Source organism: Colossoma macropomum, unplaced genomic scaffold (assembly GCF_904425465.1).
Source record: "Colossoma macropomum unplaced genomic scaffold, Colossoma_macropomum, whole genome shotgun sequence".
Taxonomy (NCBI): Eukaryota; Metazoa; Chordata; class Actinopteri; order Characiformes; family Serrasalmidae; genus Colossoma; species Colossoma macropomum.
Window position 1 is genome coordinate 17,418,312 of NW_023494793.1, and position 19,599 is coordinate 17,437,910.

Genomic DNA, 19,599 nt, shown 5'->3' on the forward strand with positions numbered 1-19,599 from the left:
ATACGGGGCAATGCTGTTGTAATACATGTAGAATGTGGTTTGACATTGTCTTACTGAAATAAGCAAGGCCTTCCCTGAAAAGGTGTCATCTGGATGGCAGTATATGTTGCCAAAACATGTAACGTCACCAATACCATGTGCACTAATGTACACCTATACCATCATGAATACTGGCTTTTGAACTATGTGTTGATAACAAGCTGAGTGGTCTTTAGCTAGGAGGACAAGGTCCATGATTTTCAGAAATTGTCAGACCACAGGACACTTTTCCACTTCGCCTCAGTCCATTTTAAATGAGCTTGGGCCCAGAGAAGGTGGCAGCGTTTCTGGATCCTGTTTATACATGGTTTCTTCTTTGCATTTTAGAGTTTTAACTCCCATTTGTGGATGCAGTGATGCACTTTTAACAGACAGTGGTTTTCAGAAGTGTTTCTGAGCCCATGCAGTGATTTCCATGAGAGAACTGTGTCTGTTTTTAATGCAGTGCCGCCTGAGGGCCCAAAGATCACAGCCGGCAAATACTGATGTTTGGCTTTGTCCCTTGCATACAGAGATTTCTCCAGATTCTCTGAATCTTTTAATGTACTGTAGATGATGAAAAGCAAAAGTTCTTTGCTAACATTGAGAGGCATTATTCTTGAATTGTTGCTCTATTTGCCTGTGCAGTCTTTCACAGACTGGTGAATCCCTCCCCATCTTTACTTCTGAAAGACTTAGCCTCTCTGAGATGCTCTTTTTATACCCAATCATGTTACTGACATGTTGCTGTTTTTTTAGCATAACACAACTTTACCAGCCTTTTGTTGCCCCTGTCCCAACTTTTTTGGAACGTGTTATTGGCATCAAATTGAAAATGGGCATATATTTTTCAAAAAACAATAAAATTTCTCAGTTTCAACATTTGATATGTTGTCTTTGTACTATTTTCAATGAAATATAGGGTTTAAATGATCTGCATATCATTGCATTTTGTTTTTATTTACATTTTGCACAGCGTCCCAACTTCTTTGGAAATGGGGTTGTAATATCATGATACTACCACTTACATACCAAAAGTGTTTTTTCTGGTGGCAAAAAAGTCATTTTTTTCCTTTGTTCTCTAGCGACATGAACTCATTCCACCAGATATCTGCGAGCATGATGCTTTCACTTTTCCAAAATAAAAAAAAGTCATTGACTCAATGGCAGCCTTTCCCTTTTTTTGTGAGGAGCAATATCTGTCAAAAAAGCCATTTATTTGTTGCACAAAGTAGACACTATCAGCATGGCAGAGTTTACCTATTTACACAGTTGCACGCAGCCATTAATGAGGCACAGAATCACACTTTTTCATCAGCAACATGTAAACATAGCACTGTCCTGCTCTACTCTTTCTCATGACCGTAGGAACATAGCTGAGCTGTGCTAGTTAACAGTGTAAGTGTCTACTTACATGGTTATAGTGAGCTACGTATCCAGTAAAGTAGACCAGGGTAAAGTAAACAACAGGATAATCGCAGTCTTCAAACATTTGCGGTAAACATTTATAATCCCCTACAAGGCAGGACTCTGACTGTGGAAACTACAACAAGGTAGGCTAGCTGGCAGTTGTCAACCTTACTATAAAGAGGTCTTACTATAATGCTTCCTAACTATGCCACTGCTAATAGTAGTTTTGGCAATTATATGTGACCTAAAACATATCATTAGCGTAGTTCTGCTGTTTGCCTTGTGTAAAGATGTCTTACTGAAATTTGTTTAATATGACTTTCAAAGCGGCACTATGCAAGCTTTTTATTTAAAACTGAACAAAGTGGCATTACTGAGTCAGGAGGAAAAAAAAACACGCCAGGGTATGGTGGCCTGCGTTGCAGCAAGTCACCCCATAAAGCCTGAAATAAACATTTAAAAGTCAGAGGTTGAATTTTGCGAGAGTTTTTCAGACCACAATATAAGTTTACATATTTATGTCGCACACACAGGTTCAAAAAGAAGGTCTGGCTCCATGTTTAGGTCTCAAATGCAAAATCAACATCATACTAATGAAGATATGATGACAAAAGTAGATTTACTTGCATTCTCTGAAGATACCCTTCACCAAGTTTTACTGAGTTCTCTTTTAATACTCTTTCAAATGTAAGATTCATCCGCTCATTGGGACCTGAAGCACAACCCACATAACAAAATGTTCTTCTGCACATTGTGTGCAATTACACATTTCCACCAGCAAATCCCCAAAACTTACATAGTGTAGCTTTAAAAAGATGAGTAATCCAAACACAATGAAAAGTGATGAGTTTATATTACTTTAAATAGTAAACTTTTCGATTAGATCAAAATTACGTCAAAATTTTGGCCCGATCATGAGGAGATCACAGGTTTGCACTTCAATAAAGCAAAAATTAAAAATTTTATATTTAAAATATATCTTTGTATATATTACATATCTAGTAACTGTGTTTCTCCCAGTAAAATCACAATGTAACATTAGAATAAATACAATCAAACATGCATACAGTAAAACCTAATAGGAATGTTATTGTTTTGGTTTCAGTTTATTTAGAAGAATACAGTCAGAAGAATACAAGTTTGGTTCCTGACTTCTTGCAGTACTCCAGTAATTGCCTAGATTTGTTAACTTCTTAAAATCCCAGGCTACTTACATACTAAGGCTTATTATTCAAGAACTACAGGGACTTCAACGTGAACTGGCTGAGCTATTTTAGGTCACTGAATTGTGTAATAAAACTTTGGGCCTGCCAGTGGGCCCTGGCTATTTAAGGGTTTGAATTCCATCAGCAGCACCTGATTAAATTTAATAAAGGACTGAGTAGCTGAACTAGGTATTGGATGGTAACTGTACATACTGCACTTCCTCAAGGAGAGGTCTGGAAGTGATTAAGCTAACACATTCGCTTGCATACAATCATAATGTATTGTTTATTTGTTTATTTGTATTATTTTAATTAGTGTATTGAACGAGCAAATGTCTGCTGCTCAGATAAACAGATTTGGATCAGATGGCCTAAGACATTTGCACAGTACTGTTAAAGCATACAGAAGCACACAGGCACAGGATGCCTACACACACAGGAAACACATACAGGCAAACAAGACAGGCAGACACACACACACACACACACACAAAAGAAACAATGACTTACATCTTTGTTGGTGACGTCAGCTTGTACCAGTGTTCCATTCAAGCACGGCTCTACATAACGGAGCTCCTCGTTGTACTGCACATAAGAGTACAGACAGGAAAAAGATGCATTACAACAGACTCATTATTTGCTTCTTTAAATAAAACTACTGTTTTCTGTGTTCCTGCAGTTGCTACAAAGCAACCTGTAGAGAAAACCTCAGAAGACAATTTGCTAATTTATGTGCGTGCATGTGTGTATGTCTGAAAGCATTTGAGAGGGAGGGGAGGCTCCATTAAGAGTAAATTAAATACTTGGCATGGTTTTAGCTATGTAATCAGATCAGTGTAAGCCACAGAGGACTATTAACAGTAAAAGGATGTCGCTAACAAGAATGCCTAATTATCAAGATAGAGCAACAGTGATTGCCATATGGAAAAAAAAGATTACTGCACAAACATAGACATATTTGCACACATTTTACAAAGCAGTGTACACACAACTTCAAATGCATGTTTGTAGGGGAGATTTTGGATTTTGCTAAATAATTTTGCAAGATTTTGCAATTTTGTATATAAACAGCCTACATATCTCTGTAAAAAATAAAAACATAAACTGTTTCCAGCTACTAATGTTTGTGAGTGCAAATGTTACAACTTGCCCCACATATGGGGTTCGGCTAAAATGTCTGATAAATCAACACAAAACACGAAAATTCAAAGCAATTCTATATTGTCTTTCCAACTTAAATATGCAAAAATATATGATGCAAAAGTCAGGGACCACCCTTCAAGAAAAATATGTACTTAAAAGAAAATTATACAGACGCTTCAACAACTAAATCCAATGTCAATCTATTCAGAATTAAGCACAAAGAAGTTATGCAGGGATATTTTTCCACACCTCTAGATTTCAGTCTTGGTCTTAGGTCAGTCCATTGTTCTGAGAACACCAGCAGCTTCTTTGTTTCTTTATTTTCTTTATTTATTTATCGATTTTCATTTCTCAGTAACAGTTTCTTAACAGCTACACATCATTTCAGACCCATAGTGTTGCGTTGTCTTCTCACAGTGGAAGGATGGACAGAAACACCTGTGGATTTTTCAGATCTGAAACTTTATTTTCTTGATTCTCTCTCAAAGATGAAAGTCATAAGTGCTGTTTATCTGACAGTGACTGTTTTGGTGGTCTACCAGGTCTTGCTGTTGTTAGGAGTTCTATTTTCTCTAAACATTTTAATCATTTTTTCAACTCCAGTTTTGAGAACTTGGGTGTTTTTCCTTACTTTTCTTAGATTTCTCCCTTCCTTGTGCAAGTGGATTCTCTTATATCTAACAACTCCTGAAAAATGAATAACTTGTACTTAATTGCCATTTTGACTCTAAATTAAATAAATAAAGGTGGTCTCTGACTTTTATGCATCAAAATATATAATGAATGAAAAAAAACTGTCAAACATGGCAATAGAGATTTTATTTATATGACATTTGTAGCACCTTTTTGATGAATCTATGTATAAAAACTGCCAACCAAATGAACTGGTTTGAATTCATAAGGGAGAATATGGACTGTTCTCATTGTTTTAGACCCTTTTGTAATACAAAAACGGCCTTAATCGTGAGATATATCTGTCCAACTGCTCTCAAAATACACAGGTGATGTTTTGATTGGACTATGAGACGACCAAAAGCATGTTCTGCTTAAACCTGTTAAACTACATCAAATCTCATTTTACATTTTACCCTGCGTTACGTTAGACCCCTCCCTCCCTTTCTATTCAAGAGCATTCTCGCATACACATCTGATCAGAGGACCAACATTATGTCAGCTGTTCTAGTCTTAAAAACATGACTAGTATCCAAAAGCTCATTCGCAGTAACAGCACTAGATCCCATGTAAGGCATGAGTGCTCTCCTTGCACTCCTCCATCCCCGATAATCAGGCCTTTCTTCCTTCTTCATTTTCTGCATGGCTTCCAGCTCTCCTCTCCCCGCCATCCGCAGCTCCACGGCTTACGCCCCCCCCAACACAACACCACCACCACCCAACTAACCGCCTGGCTTTTTCTGATAATATTGTTAATTTAATGCATGACTAGAAATTAGACTTCAAAGTAAATGAGAAAACGATGCCGTCCTACCCCGCCATGCCGGGTGTACCACGGTAATCTCGGTGTAAGGCAACGGGATGCACTCTCTCCGACAAGTGCGGACACACCAGTTATGATATTAAAACATTTGCCTCTATTCAGCATGCAACAAGGACTATTGTTCAGATCAAAGCGCTCTGAAGAAACTATTATTTTGATAGAAGAATGAGCAACAGAGTCGTTCATTGTTTCATCGGTCCATCTGACGTGGCTAAAAAAGAAAGGCATTCGATTTTGCTAACACGATTATGGTATTATGCAATATGAAAAAGCTAATGATTTTTGTGAAAAGGAAGCATGGCAAATTGGCCTGGGACCAAATGGGGAATATTCGGATCCATCAAAGATCATCAAGCTGAGATGTGATAATATCATGGCTTGGAGCATGGTCGAGTACAAAAACACTCTTTTGCAAGTCAAATGTGTTCTTTCGAATGTGATCTAATTGGCCCAGAATATGACTTGCTGGATTGATGATCCACTTTGAATTGGAAATTAGGAGAAAGAGACTTCTCTTATTTTTCCCTTTCATTCAGTTTTAGTCTTAACTCCGGCACATTTTTGCCCTTCATTACTGTCTTCTTCTCTTCTCTGTGACACTCAAAGTCCTATTACTCTGTAATTTCTTCCTTTCCTACAACTTTTCTTCCATCTAGATATGACATACCAGCCTTCTTCTACATCTTAAGTGTCTGATGACATTTAGTTTAGGGTATTTGCCCACACACTCTAGACCAGTTTAACCCAGTTTTATAGATATATATTTTTTTATTTTGTTTTGTTTTTTAAACTATTTTCCCTCAAAAATAAATTAAACACAAATAATAAGTATAATCTGTTATACTAATACATCTAATGATGGGAAATGCTAAATTATTTTCAGCAGATTTTTTGTACAAAATTGTTTGTCTAAAGGATCACAGCAAAGTTCACTCTGTCTTTTAAAGAACTCACTGTTGTCAGACATAGAGTACATTATATGCACACACCCACATGCACACAGAGTGTGGGTGGAGTAAATTACAGGCTGTATAATTCACTAAGTTTAAGCATGTTGGCACTAAAGACAGAGACTGCATAAGTGAACAGCAGGTGCTCCATTTAAAGTCTACACCATTTTCTGGCCAGCTCATAAAAGACCAATAGTTTAATAAATGTTTATTAACTGTATTTTTATGGAAAGTGGAAAATATGGCTTTTTAATATCTTTTTTCAAAGACCCTTTTTTCCATTTTCTTAAGGACAATATGGTCATACCTCCAGTGTTGACATGTGGTCATGCTGTGCTAACAATCCACAAACCAAAAAAACAATAAGACCCCAACTAATGTAGTTTTTCTCATATTATATATCTGTAACAACACAGAACAGTTTGGGTGCAGGTGTCAGTACTGGTAAGTACTCCTTTACCCTAAAATAATATGCTATAAGTACATTGAGACAAACTTCAAAACGGACTTGACATTGGCCAGGTGCTAAATAAAATTTGAACTACTTATGTGCATGAATATCATTCCTGTCAAAAAAAAAGTGTTTGCGTTTTTGTTGATTGCTATTTTTCTATGTCTTTTGAACACAGTGGCTGTTGTTTACATTGTATGGCAATTTCAGGATGAATGGATCAACAGAAATGCCCCAAAAGCACTTATAAATTGGACTCACGGTCAGCAGTGTGTAGTCATATTTAGATTGTCATCGAAAAAAAATGCTCCTAAAAACGTGCATAGTAATTAGGTCTTCTTATAGAACCACATGTTGATGAGGTTCAAATATGTTTGTAAACTAAACATGCTTTTAAAAACTGCAATATACATAATTCAGTACATAATTGCACTAAATAATTTCAAGTCAGGAAAAGGTTAAACCCCAGCAGATAATTTGGGATTACATAAACACACTGTGATGGCCAAAGAGGCAGACCTGCCTTCATACTGCTGATAATTAGTGTGCTTCTCTTTGTCATTAGGAGAGGCAGGTGTGTTTCATTCACATAATACTCAATATAATAGAGCTCTACAGCCCTCTGAAAGGGAGACGACCTGACTGGAGATCTAAGCATGGATGGGTTCAGAAGATGCAACACCACAAACAGGGCCGCCTATAGACTGTAGGGAATTCTAGGCAAGATTTCACTACAGTGATGATATTTTTTGTCTCTAAAAGCTACCTAACAGAAAGTTGTTACATGAAATGCTTATGAATACATTGTCTGATGCCTGAGTTTTACAATAGTTAAGAGAAGGATTTTGGCCTAAAATGTATTTTTTAAAATCCATGCATGGTGGAGAGGTACAAGTAGGTGTAGTAATGCAAAATATTTCCCAAAGAAAATTATTTTACCATTATAACCTAAAAATACATATAAAAACTGCAGATGTGTAGGTTCATTGCTCATTTTGGACAGTAAATGTAATTGGCTATATTTTGTTGTAGTCAGTACTGGTTCCTATCAGTTCCACTGTAAAAAATGGTCATTAAGTCATAAAGTGTCTCTAAAATGGACCATTTCACATCAAACCTCTGAATGACTTTGTTTCAATGATTTATTTATACAGGTTTTTCTCCTTAAATTGCCAGGAACCACTGGCAGGTCCAGGTTTTACTATACACTTCTATAACCTAACTCAGCCAGTTTGCATTGTAGTCCTTGTAGTTGCTAAAAATAACCCTTAGTATGTAATAAGCCTGGAATTTTAAGGGGTTAAGTGGGTGTTGGGCCCACCTTCAAGTGGGGACACCGATTGGTTTTATAACCAGTGACAGCCAACTAATGAAAAAATTAATACAATTTAAATAATTTGCTACTTATGTTAAAGCAGAGTAATGATGTGGAAGCCCCTGGCAATGCAGAAGCCCTAGGCAACTGCCTATTCCACTTATAGCTGGTACCGGCTCTGTTTGTGTGTAAAAGAGAGTTCAGTTATAATCTTTTTTTAATAAAGTTTCATCTGCACTGGTCTCTGATTGGTTTCTTGGTCAGAGTCTTTCCCTGGCCAATACCGATACCATAAAATAAACAACATACTCTAACCATAATATGAAATCTATCTACTACCAGATCAGTTTGACACAGTATATTTTCAGTTTACATAAAAACGTGTTTGATACTCACAGCAATAATGTTAAAGAAGTCATCATCTCCCAGTGTATCTAGTATAGAGGAGACTGTCTGCTTGGCAATAGTAAGTCTGAGACCTTTCATACTGCCACTCACGTCCACTAGAATCACCACGTCTTTAGGGGATGTAGCCGCCTGTATGTACCTAAAAGCAAGAACAACAGAAGCTGATGGTTGTATTAACCATCAATTTGCCTTTAGCATTAACATCCAAATATGTCTGGATTACAATTACAGAATTTACTATAAAAGTCCTAGTTTGTATGAATAGTGGTCTTGATATGCATTACAACTTTCACAAAGTAGACTCACCATTTTCGATTTCGACAGTCGAATGCTATAACCCCATGTTCATCCGGTGTCCACTTTATGCCTGTAAACAGTAGAAGAACCATTAGCATCTTTTATATATTTCATAAAGACAGCTGACAATTATGGAACGACCGATGTGAAAATTTTATGGCCAAGGATGATTTTGGAGGGACTAAAAATTCCGATAATATCATTTTATACTTATGTTTCAAATTTTGATTGTATAGTTTTGGTTTCTGTTAATTACTTTTTGCTTTTCTTGATTATCAGCAGTTCCAGATGGAAAACGGTAGATATAAGTTATAGCATGTTATAGGTTAGGTTTGGACACATTTTTATATGTTTTTGTTATTTTAACTGTGATAGTGTTTTGTGTTCAGATTTACAAGTTCAGCCTGTATTACTGTGACTCATATTTGATGGGGTGGACTCATATTTGCTTCCTCAGCGACTGCTCTATTGTCAGGAGACTGTGAGTCTTGGAAATGCTGTCATCAATAAGTAGCTAATTATTAACGTGTTATTGGTTATATTTCAGATACCGATGAAACTGCAGGTTGTCAATATCGGCTGATGTTAACAGCCAAGCGATGTATAGAGTGTGCATACTTACAATGTGCATGGAATTTTGCGTCCATATGTGAGCATATATATATATATATATGGTTATTGAATGAGATTCCACCACACTAAATAGCCTTCAAGACATCCTGTCCTCAATGAAGTGGCCCACCTACCGCTCTCTCTCACTTGCAGCTGTCACTCAATCTGACTAAAGCCTCTCAGCTTGCCTGGCTGCTATGATGTCTAGAGGGAGACAGGTCTAGCCAAGCTAATTACACTCAGGCTGTGTCCCACCTTTCTGACTGTCATTCACATGCTCTCTCCCTCTCTCTCTCTCTCTCTCACACACACACAAGTATACACATAACATACACACAGACAGAGCAAAACAACTCCAATGCACCTAAGACAAGCACACTCTAAAACTAAAACAAAATTAAACATTCACCTGGATATTGTCTAAAGAAGCCCTTAGCACTGCCAAAGTACTGCCAAATGAGGGATGGGTCTCTCTCAAAATTATCCACAAAGACCTTATTTAGGGCCTCTGACCAGTACACCCCGTTCACTATAGCTGAGTCTGAGAAAGGCGGAGAGAGAGAGAGAGAGAAAGAGGGAGGGTAAAGGTTAGTTCACAAAATCAAAAAAGCAAATATTACTGAATAACAACATATTTTGCATAATCATTTCTTACTCAGAGGTACACACACACACACACAAACATACACATAAGCTTTCACTGCTTTCATTTTATCAACAGCTTACAGTGCAGACTGAAATACAATAAGGTAGACACCAGTGGCCATTTTTGCTGAAACTTATCTTTAGTCATAAGTTAAGATCTGACATGGTCAAGATAAAACATTTTTGCAAATACATATTACAGAAGCAAATCTTATCTTATTTTAAATCAAAAAAGTTGTAAACTGTTATATCTGTTACTAAGGTAATCAAAAAGCTGAAACATAAACACAATCAAAATAGCATTAAAATAGTTAACTAGACAGACAAAATCCTTGCTGTTTAACGGGGCATCACTGCCCACTAGTTTTAGTTTCCATTTCCCAAGGCTTTAGTCCAGGGGTGGGGAACTCTGGTCCAGAAGGGCCAGATTCTTCCACGATTTGTCGAAATGCTTAAACACACCTCTTAAACACACCTGACTCAGCAGTAAATTACCAGTTTCAGTTGTTGCATCAGAGCACAGAATTAGCAAACTGTGCGTGACTCCAGCCCTCAGTTCCCCAGCCCTGCTTTAGCTGTTGTGCGAGCTACAATCACGTTACTCTTCCTAATAAACAGCCACAAGTTTAACTCAGACTCCTCTTTATTCACTGCTATCACTGTAATATTTTATTTGTCAGGTTTTTATCAACTTTACACATTCAGATAACAAGAGGAAACAATGGAGAACATGCCTGCAGTCAAAATGTGCTCATCATAGTGAACTTATTACGAGTGTCACAGTGTCCTAACAACGCTGGCATTCTGTTTTCAGTAGAACAGCTAACAGAAAATGGAAGGTTAAAATAGAAGTGACCAGTTGGACACTGTTGGGATGGTTCTATCGTTCAGGTATTAATCAGATTGATAAGATTATGAACTTTGGAACTGTTGTTCTGTAACAGCAACAACAGGGTATTTAAAGATGATTAACTCAATATTTAAAGCTTTTGGGAACAGAAAATATCAAATTTCAAATGTGAGTCATTCTGGGTGGTAATATTATTGTAACATTGTAAAAGGTTGGAACTAAATGAGTGCTTTGGACATACTGTGAACTATGATTCTACAAGAGAGTGTGAAGTGTTGGTAGTAAGACAACCCAGTGGTGCACAGCTTGTCAAGATTTGCACATTAATCACAAGTAATGTTTTTTAAACTCTGATTGTGATGGAACCTAATTTCAGAAACCCATTATATATTTATTATTACGCCACACTGTAAAAATGGTTTTGTCCGTTCAACTTAAAAAACATACTTCACAAATGCTCTTAACAAAACAATGGAAAGCAAAAAAAAATTGTGTAGATGGTTAAAGGCATTTTAGTAGTAAGTAAAGTTTATTTTTATAGCGCTTTTTACAACAGGTGTTGTCACAAAGCAGCTTTACATTTTACATTCATTTTAATCCCAAAGACACTTCAAATTAATACTGTTGCATATTTTACATTGTACAGTAAATACAAATTCATAGATAAAAAGTAAAACATGAAATGTCTAAGATTTTGCAGAAAGCTACTGGAATGTTGATAGATCTTTAGAAGAATACAAATTTGGTTCTTCTTCTCCACACACCCCAGCCATGTGTCTGTGTGTGTGTGTGTGGGGGGGGTGTCTCTGGATGTGTCAGTGTTTGGATGGGTGGGTAGGTAGGTAAGTAGATGGATGGGGAGGTACGTAGGTAGATAGGTGGGTGGGTAGGTAGGTAGGTAGGTAGAACTTTATTGATCCCAAAGGGAAATTGCAGTGTTACAGTAGCAAGACATATAATTGCACATAAACGTTCATACATTATGCAGAAATAAAATTAGAAATAAAAACAGACATAAACTAGGCAGAAATAGAGAAATAGACATAACTAGAGTAAACTATATAAGCGAAGGAATATATCTATTGCATATTTACATAGCATATAAAACAGACTGTTGTATTTACATGAGAGCAGGTATTGCCCTAAGTGGTATGAGGTAGTTTACAACACAATGAGTATATACATAACTAGGAGTAGCAGCTGTGTTTATAGTCTAAACACTGATGATCTGGTCAAAAACAATGGAATCTTGAATGTTTAGTAATATAAACTGACCGGGCAGATAGAGTCTTTAAATTAAACAGTTGAAGTATCAGATATCTGAAGCTGTGTGGCATAATTGGACAGGAAAAAGAAAAAGAAGCCAAATTCAGAAGAAGCGTTCTCAAGGAGCTCCAGAAAGTTTGGAAGAATTCTTGTTGGAAGAACAAATTTAGAGGAATATTTGCGAATGCAGACCACACCTTGGTAAATGAGATAATGAGAGGAGGGGAACTTTTTTAAGGAATTTTGGGCTGGAGTTCAGTACGGCTTGTGTGGGTCATGAAAAGCCTGATCCCTCTGTATAATAAAGATCAAGTGCAGGCGTGTACAAGGTGTAGAAGAAGGGGGAGGAGGTGGGGTGCGAAGTTTCGTCACGAGAACGAGGAGTGAAGGACTGGTATTTATAGGAAGCTGGAATTGAGAAGGGGGTCTTTCCTCAAACTTCAGTTATGTCATAACCCCATTTTGAAAATATTACAAAGCAGAATACCAAAGCAAAGAGTTTCAGTTTTGCATTCTAAGAGAGGGTGCTCAAAATACTCACTTTTTATAGAAACAGATCCATAAACATTTCAAGTACAGCTATACGCAAACGTTTTTCCATCCCTGGTTCAATTGTCACACATGTATCATTGATTTTCTAAGTTAAAACAAGAACAAATCCTCTACAGACAACACACTTCTGCACATTTAATGGACAGTTACTGTTTTCTTGCTGAATTCAACATATTAGGGGGAAAAATATGTGCGAAAGTACATGTTATGTTTTATCTTTTTCCTATGTGTTAAACCCTGCCCGTAACCGAGCCCCTCCAATAAAAAAAACATGTATGAACCATGGCCACACAAGGTTCATATGATCTTTACCAAAACAGTCACATATACTATTTTTCATTGCAAGAGCTTGATTATAAATTGAGCACTAAAGTGTGTGCACAAAATCTTAGTTTGTTCCCTGTAGAGCATGCAGCAATCTCTGTTAACTTATTAACACTTAGAAAATCAACAAAACATGTAATTTGACCAGGGGTCTTCAAACATTTTCATGTATGTAAATCTTTCAAATATACTCTTATTGTCTTGATAAAATTTCTTTAGTTTAGAAATTACTTTCTTAGCTAGTTCAAGGCTTTTGCATTGTACCAGGTTCGGATGTCAAAGTAGAATACACAACAGTTGGCTTCAGTGCAAATTTTGTGCTGAGAGAAGTCACTTAATTCCACTGAGAGATACCCTGGCCAGCTATATCAAAACCATAAGCGGACACTTGAAAGAGTTGCTGGCATTTGGTACTAGTGGCCCTCTAGCTTTGTTGAGAATGGCCCGCTCCTAGACCACTGTGTGCCATGTGTCATTAGATGCCCCGCTAGCCCACCTCAGCGGAGTATCCAATCACAAACTGCCACTGGACAAAAGTCACTTGAAACTAATCTACCTTCTCAAGCAAGATCTGAAATCAACTGTCTACTGAATGTAACCCCCACTGCAGCAATCTCTGATTATCATTTCAAGAGAGACTGGGTGGAGAGAGAGAGAGAAGAAAGGAAAATGAATAAGGCTGTAGATATGAATATAAAATGAAACAGAAACATGTTAGCTGTGCTGCAGCTTCAAGTTCAATCTCCATGCTAAAGGAGTGCTATGAATCTCATTGGCTGAGCCAGGGTCACATCAACAAGCAACAGCTATTCAGGGATTTTAGATTTTAGGAAGTGGGGAGGAAAAATGAGGAGAGATAAGAGAGAAAATGATAAATGAGAGTGAGAAGACATATTTGCATGTATTCGTATGTAAAAGTTTTGGGCAGCCCTTGTTAAATTACATGTTTTCTTGACTTTTCTAAGTGAATGTAAGTTAACACATCCTCTACAGAAAACACACTTCTCCACATATTAATGTACAACTACTGTTTATTTGCAAAATTTAACAAAAAAAAGAAAAAAAAATATATAAAATGTCACCTGTACAAGAATTATGGCACATTTTATATTATTTTTCCACTATGTTAAGCTCAGCAAATATGCACTAAACTTTGAAGAAAATGTCATGTTTAAGTTTGTTCTCTGTAGAGGTTGTGCTTATTTTCACTTAGAAATCAACAAAATGTAATTTGTGTAACATCATGTCTGGCCCTGTCCTTGTCTTTCTTTGTTTCAGTGTTTGTTTTCTTGTATAATTTGCTTTGTTTAGGTAGGCCATGTGCTTCTTAAATATGTAGCTTCTTATTCATTGTCTCCTCCCTGTTCCTGCCTTCTTGTTATCTGTTTCACCTGTCTATAGTCTGTAGTCTGCCTCTCATCTGTCCCAGGTATTCTGGTTTGTTCCATCTGTATTTATACCCCTGGTTGTTTTTTTTTTGTTTTCTTGGTGTTTTGTTCTCTTAAGCCGTGTTTTGGTTATCTCTCGTTTGTTTTCTAGTTTTCTTCATGTCCCTCTGGCTTTGGTTGTCTTTCTGTTTCAGTATTTTGCTCAGTAGTGTTCTGTCCTTGTTTTGTCACCTTTGTGGATACCTTTTTGTCATGTTTTGGAATAAAAACCAAGGCCCCTGCATCCTGCCTCTTCATCTCTTCCAACATTACAATTCGACCTGGGGTATTCAAACGTTTTACACAAATATGAATAAAACTGATTTATTTTATTTAAATAATATCAGGCCAACACATTTAAGAAGCTACATGAGAGACTATACTTTTGCATATCCACAAAGGCTTTTGCACTGGTTATTATGGTAACTGTAAGCTATGGTTTAAGACTTAAAACTTCACGCTTCTTTTTAAATGATGATATGAGGAGGAAGGGGATAAGCAGACAGACAGAAAAGCAGGCCTATTTGCTGCTTTCCACAGAATTCCATAAATGAGAAGCTTTTTTTTTTCAGCCCAAATTGCTTTCCTAAATCACCAGTGTAATGTCCCATATTGGATTTGGGCACGATAGTGTGCTGTAAATTAGCTGTTCTATGTATTTCAGAGAAGGAACCAGCCTCTTTGCTGTTCATATTTCTTCCAGAAGGGAAAAATGAACAGTGACCAAATTCATGTTTGTGTTTTACTAAACATGTTTAGTCATGTTTCATCTGCAGAATTTATTATGAAAGACTTAGGGCCAAATGTGTGCACAGTGCAAAATATGCCTTGATGCGATAACAATGTCTATGTGTAATGTGCCTGAAATTAACATTTAGTTTACTAAGGCTGTGGATAATCATGTAAACTGCACATAGGACTGCCTACTAATTCCATGTTTAAGAGATACAGTGAAACAGCAGAGCCAACAACAAGCTCAGGACAAAAGGAAAGTATACGCTCAGTGAGGAAAAGACAGCAGAGTTATTAAATGAATTCTTTCCCACCAAAACAGTAAACAGAAGTGTAATTATACTCTGTCTCAGAAATATTATTTGGGAAGCAATAACGAGCATTGCGAGCACATATTTGGGCTGCATCGAGGCGTATTTCTCACTGTGCCTTCTCACATACATTCATGTGCCCCTGAGATTTGAAATACTAATTGTGTTGGTAAACATTCTTTCAGCAAATGTTCAAGGCTTGTGCCATTGTCTAGCTTCTGTGTCTGCTGCCATTGTTAAGGAAAATCTCCTAACAGCATGCTTTTAAGACACTACTGCTAACTTGCACTTTGTTTTATGAGGCTGAGAAAATTTCACACAAAATTGCATGTCACTAGGAATATGTCATCTGCCACACTTTTTAATGCAATCCTGCTATGTCTTGTGCAATCTTTCCTTAAAGGAATATGAGTCATTCCAAGAGATTGGCACCAAATGGACATTCTATTTTTTAAAGAAATTGTCAAGATATTATAGTTTTTCCCCATGTATTTCTTCTGTACTTTCAATTACGTGCATGCATGCATGCAATCTGTGCCAAAAACAGCCTCAGTAACCATATTTTTATGTAAATATTTCATGCAAAATACCACAATTTTCTAATGTTTGAGATGAAAACTTACACGGCTGTAAATACAGGCAGACATGCACTTCTAAACAAAATATACACAAGGCGTCAACACTTGTTTCATGAAAATTTCTCTTGTGTATAAAGAAGATAAACATATTAAAGCAATAAGCCACCAGTGGCCATGCCAAGAAAATGTTAGGCCACAAAATGGAGCGAACATGGAGTGAAATCCCGTACCTTTGACAATATCACTGCAACACACGCCTCAAAAGGTGAGATGCAATATAAATATAATAAAATACACAATTTTTCAATATAGAATTTATTATTAGTAACAGTAATAGAGAAAAATAAAGGTAATAGAAATAAAAAATCCTTTAGAGTGCATTACATATAATAATGACCATATCATTATATATGATGATTTAGCAGTGTTTAATGCAGAAACCTTCACTTTTTAAGTATTTTTTCTCACCAAATTACCTCTGCAACGGCAGTGCTAATTTCAATTAGTACCTCTATGTAATTTTCAGTCCTACTTAGCAGCAAGCTAAGGCCTGAAACTTCACGCAAGGACGCAGATGTTGCGTTAAAAAATGTGTTACGACGCGACACAAGCGCAAGCTGCAATCTGAGCGTTACAGCAAGGGGCGCTATAACAACAGCCAAGCCTGTCCAAATGGTCTCGCACTGCCAGCGTGCTTTCTCAACTGTCATACCAGACGAGCAGTTGAGTCTCATGCAAAGATGGCATAAAAAACATGTTTGATTATCGCATTTCCATTCCAGAAGAAGCAGAGGTAAAGCAGCTCACTCTCCTCTACTGCCCACGTTTAGCTGTTGAGGCTGATGGAATAACAGTAGATCCTTCTCTGATTTGTACTCTCCCCTTTCAGTATTGAATGTTTTAACCGCCACAGCAACGTAAGAATGCGCGGTGAGTTTGTACAGAAGCTTGTGTTGTACCATGTATACATACATACATACATCATCTAAACCGCTTATCCTTCTGGGTCGCGGTGGGGTGCTGGAGCCTATCCCAGCTGTCATTGGGTGGAAGGCAGGATACACCCTGGACAGGTTGCCAGTCCATCGCAGGGCAGACAGACAGACATACACAGTCACACACTCACACCTAGGGGCAATTTTAGCATGTCCAATCAGACTGACTGCATGTTTTTGGACTGTGGGAGGAAACCCACGCAGACACAGGGAGAACAGGCAAACTCCACACAGAAATGACCCCGGTCGCCCGGCCGGGAATCGAACCCAGGCCATTCTTGCTGTGAGGCGACAGCGCTACCCACTGCGCCACCATGCCGCCATGTACCATGTAGACTGTGCATAAATTTTTTAAAGTTTAGCAGTCAGTTTCATACATGATATGTAGCCAGATTGCCAATTTATGACTAAAGCTTGTATTTAGTAGTATATATATATATATATATTATCTGTTAAATTGGGTCACATCTTTGCAATTCATATTTTGCATGTTAAATAGGATTAAATAATGCCAATTTCTATCCTAGGACCTACCAGTTAAATAAAAGAATCTAGCTCTATTCAAGCATTTGAGAGTTAAATACATGTTTGAAAAAAATGAATCTATAAAAGATAATCCATATTCCTGTGGTATTTGATCAGCCGCTAATTGCTCAGAACAAGGTGTGCGTGAGTTTCCTGTTAATCAGAATTGTAGTTCTGCTGGCATGCTTATGTGCTTTCCATGTGCATTGGTCCACTGAGTTAAACTAATTAAACTCCTCTCAGTGAAGCTGTAGTACTGCGGCTGCATCAAACTGTCTATTAATAATAGCTCACTTCCATTGCTCATCATGGTTTATTCCTTTGAGGAGACATTTTTAATACTGAAATACTATTTTTACTTTTTACAGTTATCCACAGTGAATTACTTTTACTGATTCCATTCCACGTGAACGACAGTGGTCCTTAACATGAAGCACAACAATTTTAGCAACTGACTTGGACCAAAGTGATGTCCAATCCACTCTGATTTTTTTGTTTTATTATTAACATGGTCGTAATTTGTTAGAGTAGAAATATACTTCACATAAGAGTAAGGACACAAACGCAGACACTTTGAGCTGGATAAAACACAGTTTTGCACATTGTTGCTCTCTAAAATTGTCATGACACAACTCATAATGCAACGCAAGTGCAAGCTGCATTGTGAGCGTTACAGCAAGGGGCACTAACAGACAGCTATAACTTCTACTGTCCACATGTTTAACTGTTGTGGCTGCATGCTAAAATCACCCCAGCAGAAACTCACCTTTCATTGAAAAAAATGAGAGAATGTAATAGAATTTAAACTGTCTCTTGTCTGTCGGATCGGAAACAAGTGATTGTGTTAAATGTTGTAGCAAGCAGTTGCATCTACTCACCAATGAGCATTTCAGTGCAAGGTATAGGACCAGTCTCTGAACCAGGAAACATTCATGATATTCTACTTTATAATACTATTCCTAAATTGTGTTTGAAACTGTAGGTAGCAAGTGAACAAGATATTCTAATTCATTTGCTTACCAGTACTCTAAGTTTATTTTGTTGCATATGTCACCCTAAACAGTCAGTGATTGGATGTTTTGCATTTCAGTCAAATCGCCCTTTCCTTTCACAGTTTTTGATACCTACTTGGTTTGGCTTAAGAGCCTCACTACCCATAAATTCAGTTTTCCAACAAAAGCATTTAATCATGCAAAGAACCATCTATGCATCCAAATACATAAACGGGTGTTCATAGTTCTATGTATAACCACTGCTTCTATGAAAGAACCCTTGAGAAAAAAATAAAACATTTTAAGGGTGTAGTCTTGGACTAAACTGCAATGCCAGTGGTCTCAATTAGTCTAGTCTTTGGCTTAATCTGGGTGAGGTAAAAACACACAAATACAGTAAGAATTAATTAAATATTTTGTTGTGTACATTTTTCTAATGACAGTTTTCAAGTCATCTCTCTCTCTCTCTCTCTCTCTCTCTCTCTCTCCCTCTCTCCCCTGTGTTTGATCAGAGTGTACACACAGCACGCACCGAGATCGATCTCACAGACTCAGATCAAAGATACAATTCATCTCCCCTGACAACAATCTTTGTGCTATTATGGATTTATCCTATCATTTATCACCTGCACTGTCATTTTCCTTATGAACTACACTTCTCCGTAAGAGCAGAACACATTCCTCTGAGTGCATGTGCTCTATATAAGAATCAGTCTTGATCTATTTTTGTCTGATACAGGGCAGAGATAGGGCTGCAAATTTGGGCAATGTGCTGCTAAATTTTACTTTACGACGTCTACTGAACCTGATATTTGAAATTTCCTCCCTCTCTCGCTTATGAATGACATTCAGCTTGCTGTGTACAAGGGATATGACTTAATTTGTGAAATCTATGTGAAGCTCATTAGCTTAATGACTGATTTTTACGCAGCTAATTAAAACACTCCATCAAAAAACAGAAACAATGCCCTATGATTTCACTGATGGAGTTTTCCATCATGTTCTTCAAGTTTAAAGCAACTGTCAGTAATGAGGTCTGGCCAAATGATGGAGTCTGGAATGTCAGCGAACATTGTCCTTTGCGAACATTGTCCTTTT

At 37.2% G+C, this 19,599-nt stretch overlaps 1 protein-coding gene across 1 annotated transcript in view; it reads right to left on the reverse strand.

Annotated features, from left to right (window-relative positions):
- Positions 1-19,599, reverse strand: part of cacna2d3a (calcium channel, voltage-dependent, alpha 2/delta subunit 3a) — a 289,290-nt gene that overhangs the window by 162,276 nt on the left and 107,415 nt on the right. The window contains exons 6-9 of the mRNA XM_036578675.1: positions 9,714-9,845; positions 8,702-8,762; positions 8,384-8,534; positions 3,144-3,218 (exon numbers count right to left, since the gene is read on the reverse strand). Of these exons, the coding sequence (XP_036434568.1) occupies positions 3,144-3,218; positions 8,384-8,534; positions 8,702-8,762; positions 9,714-9,845 (419 nt within the window). The remainder of the gene's footprint in view (positions 1-3,143; positions 3,219-8,383; positions 8,535-8,701; positions 8,763-9,713; positions 9,846-19,599) is intronic.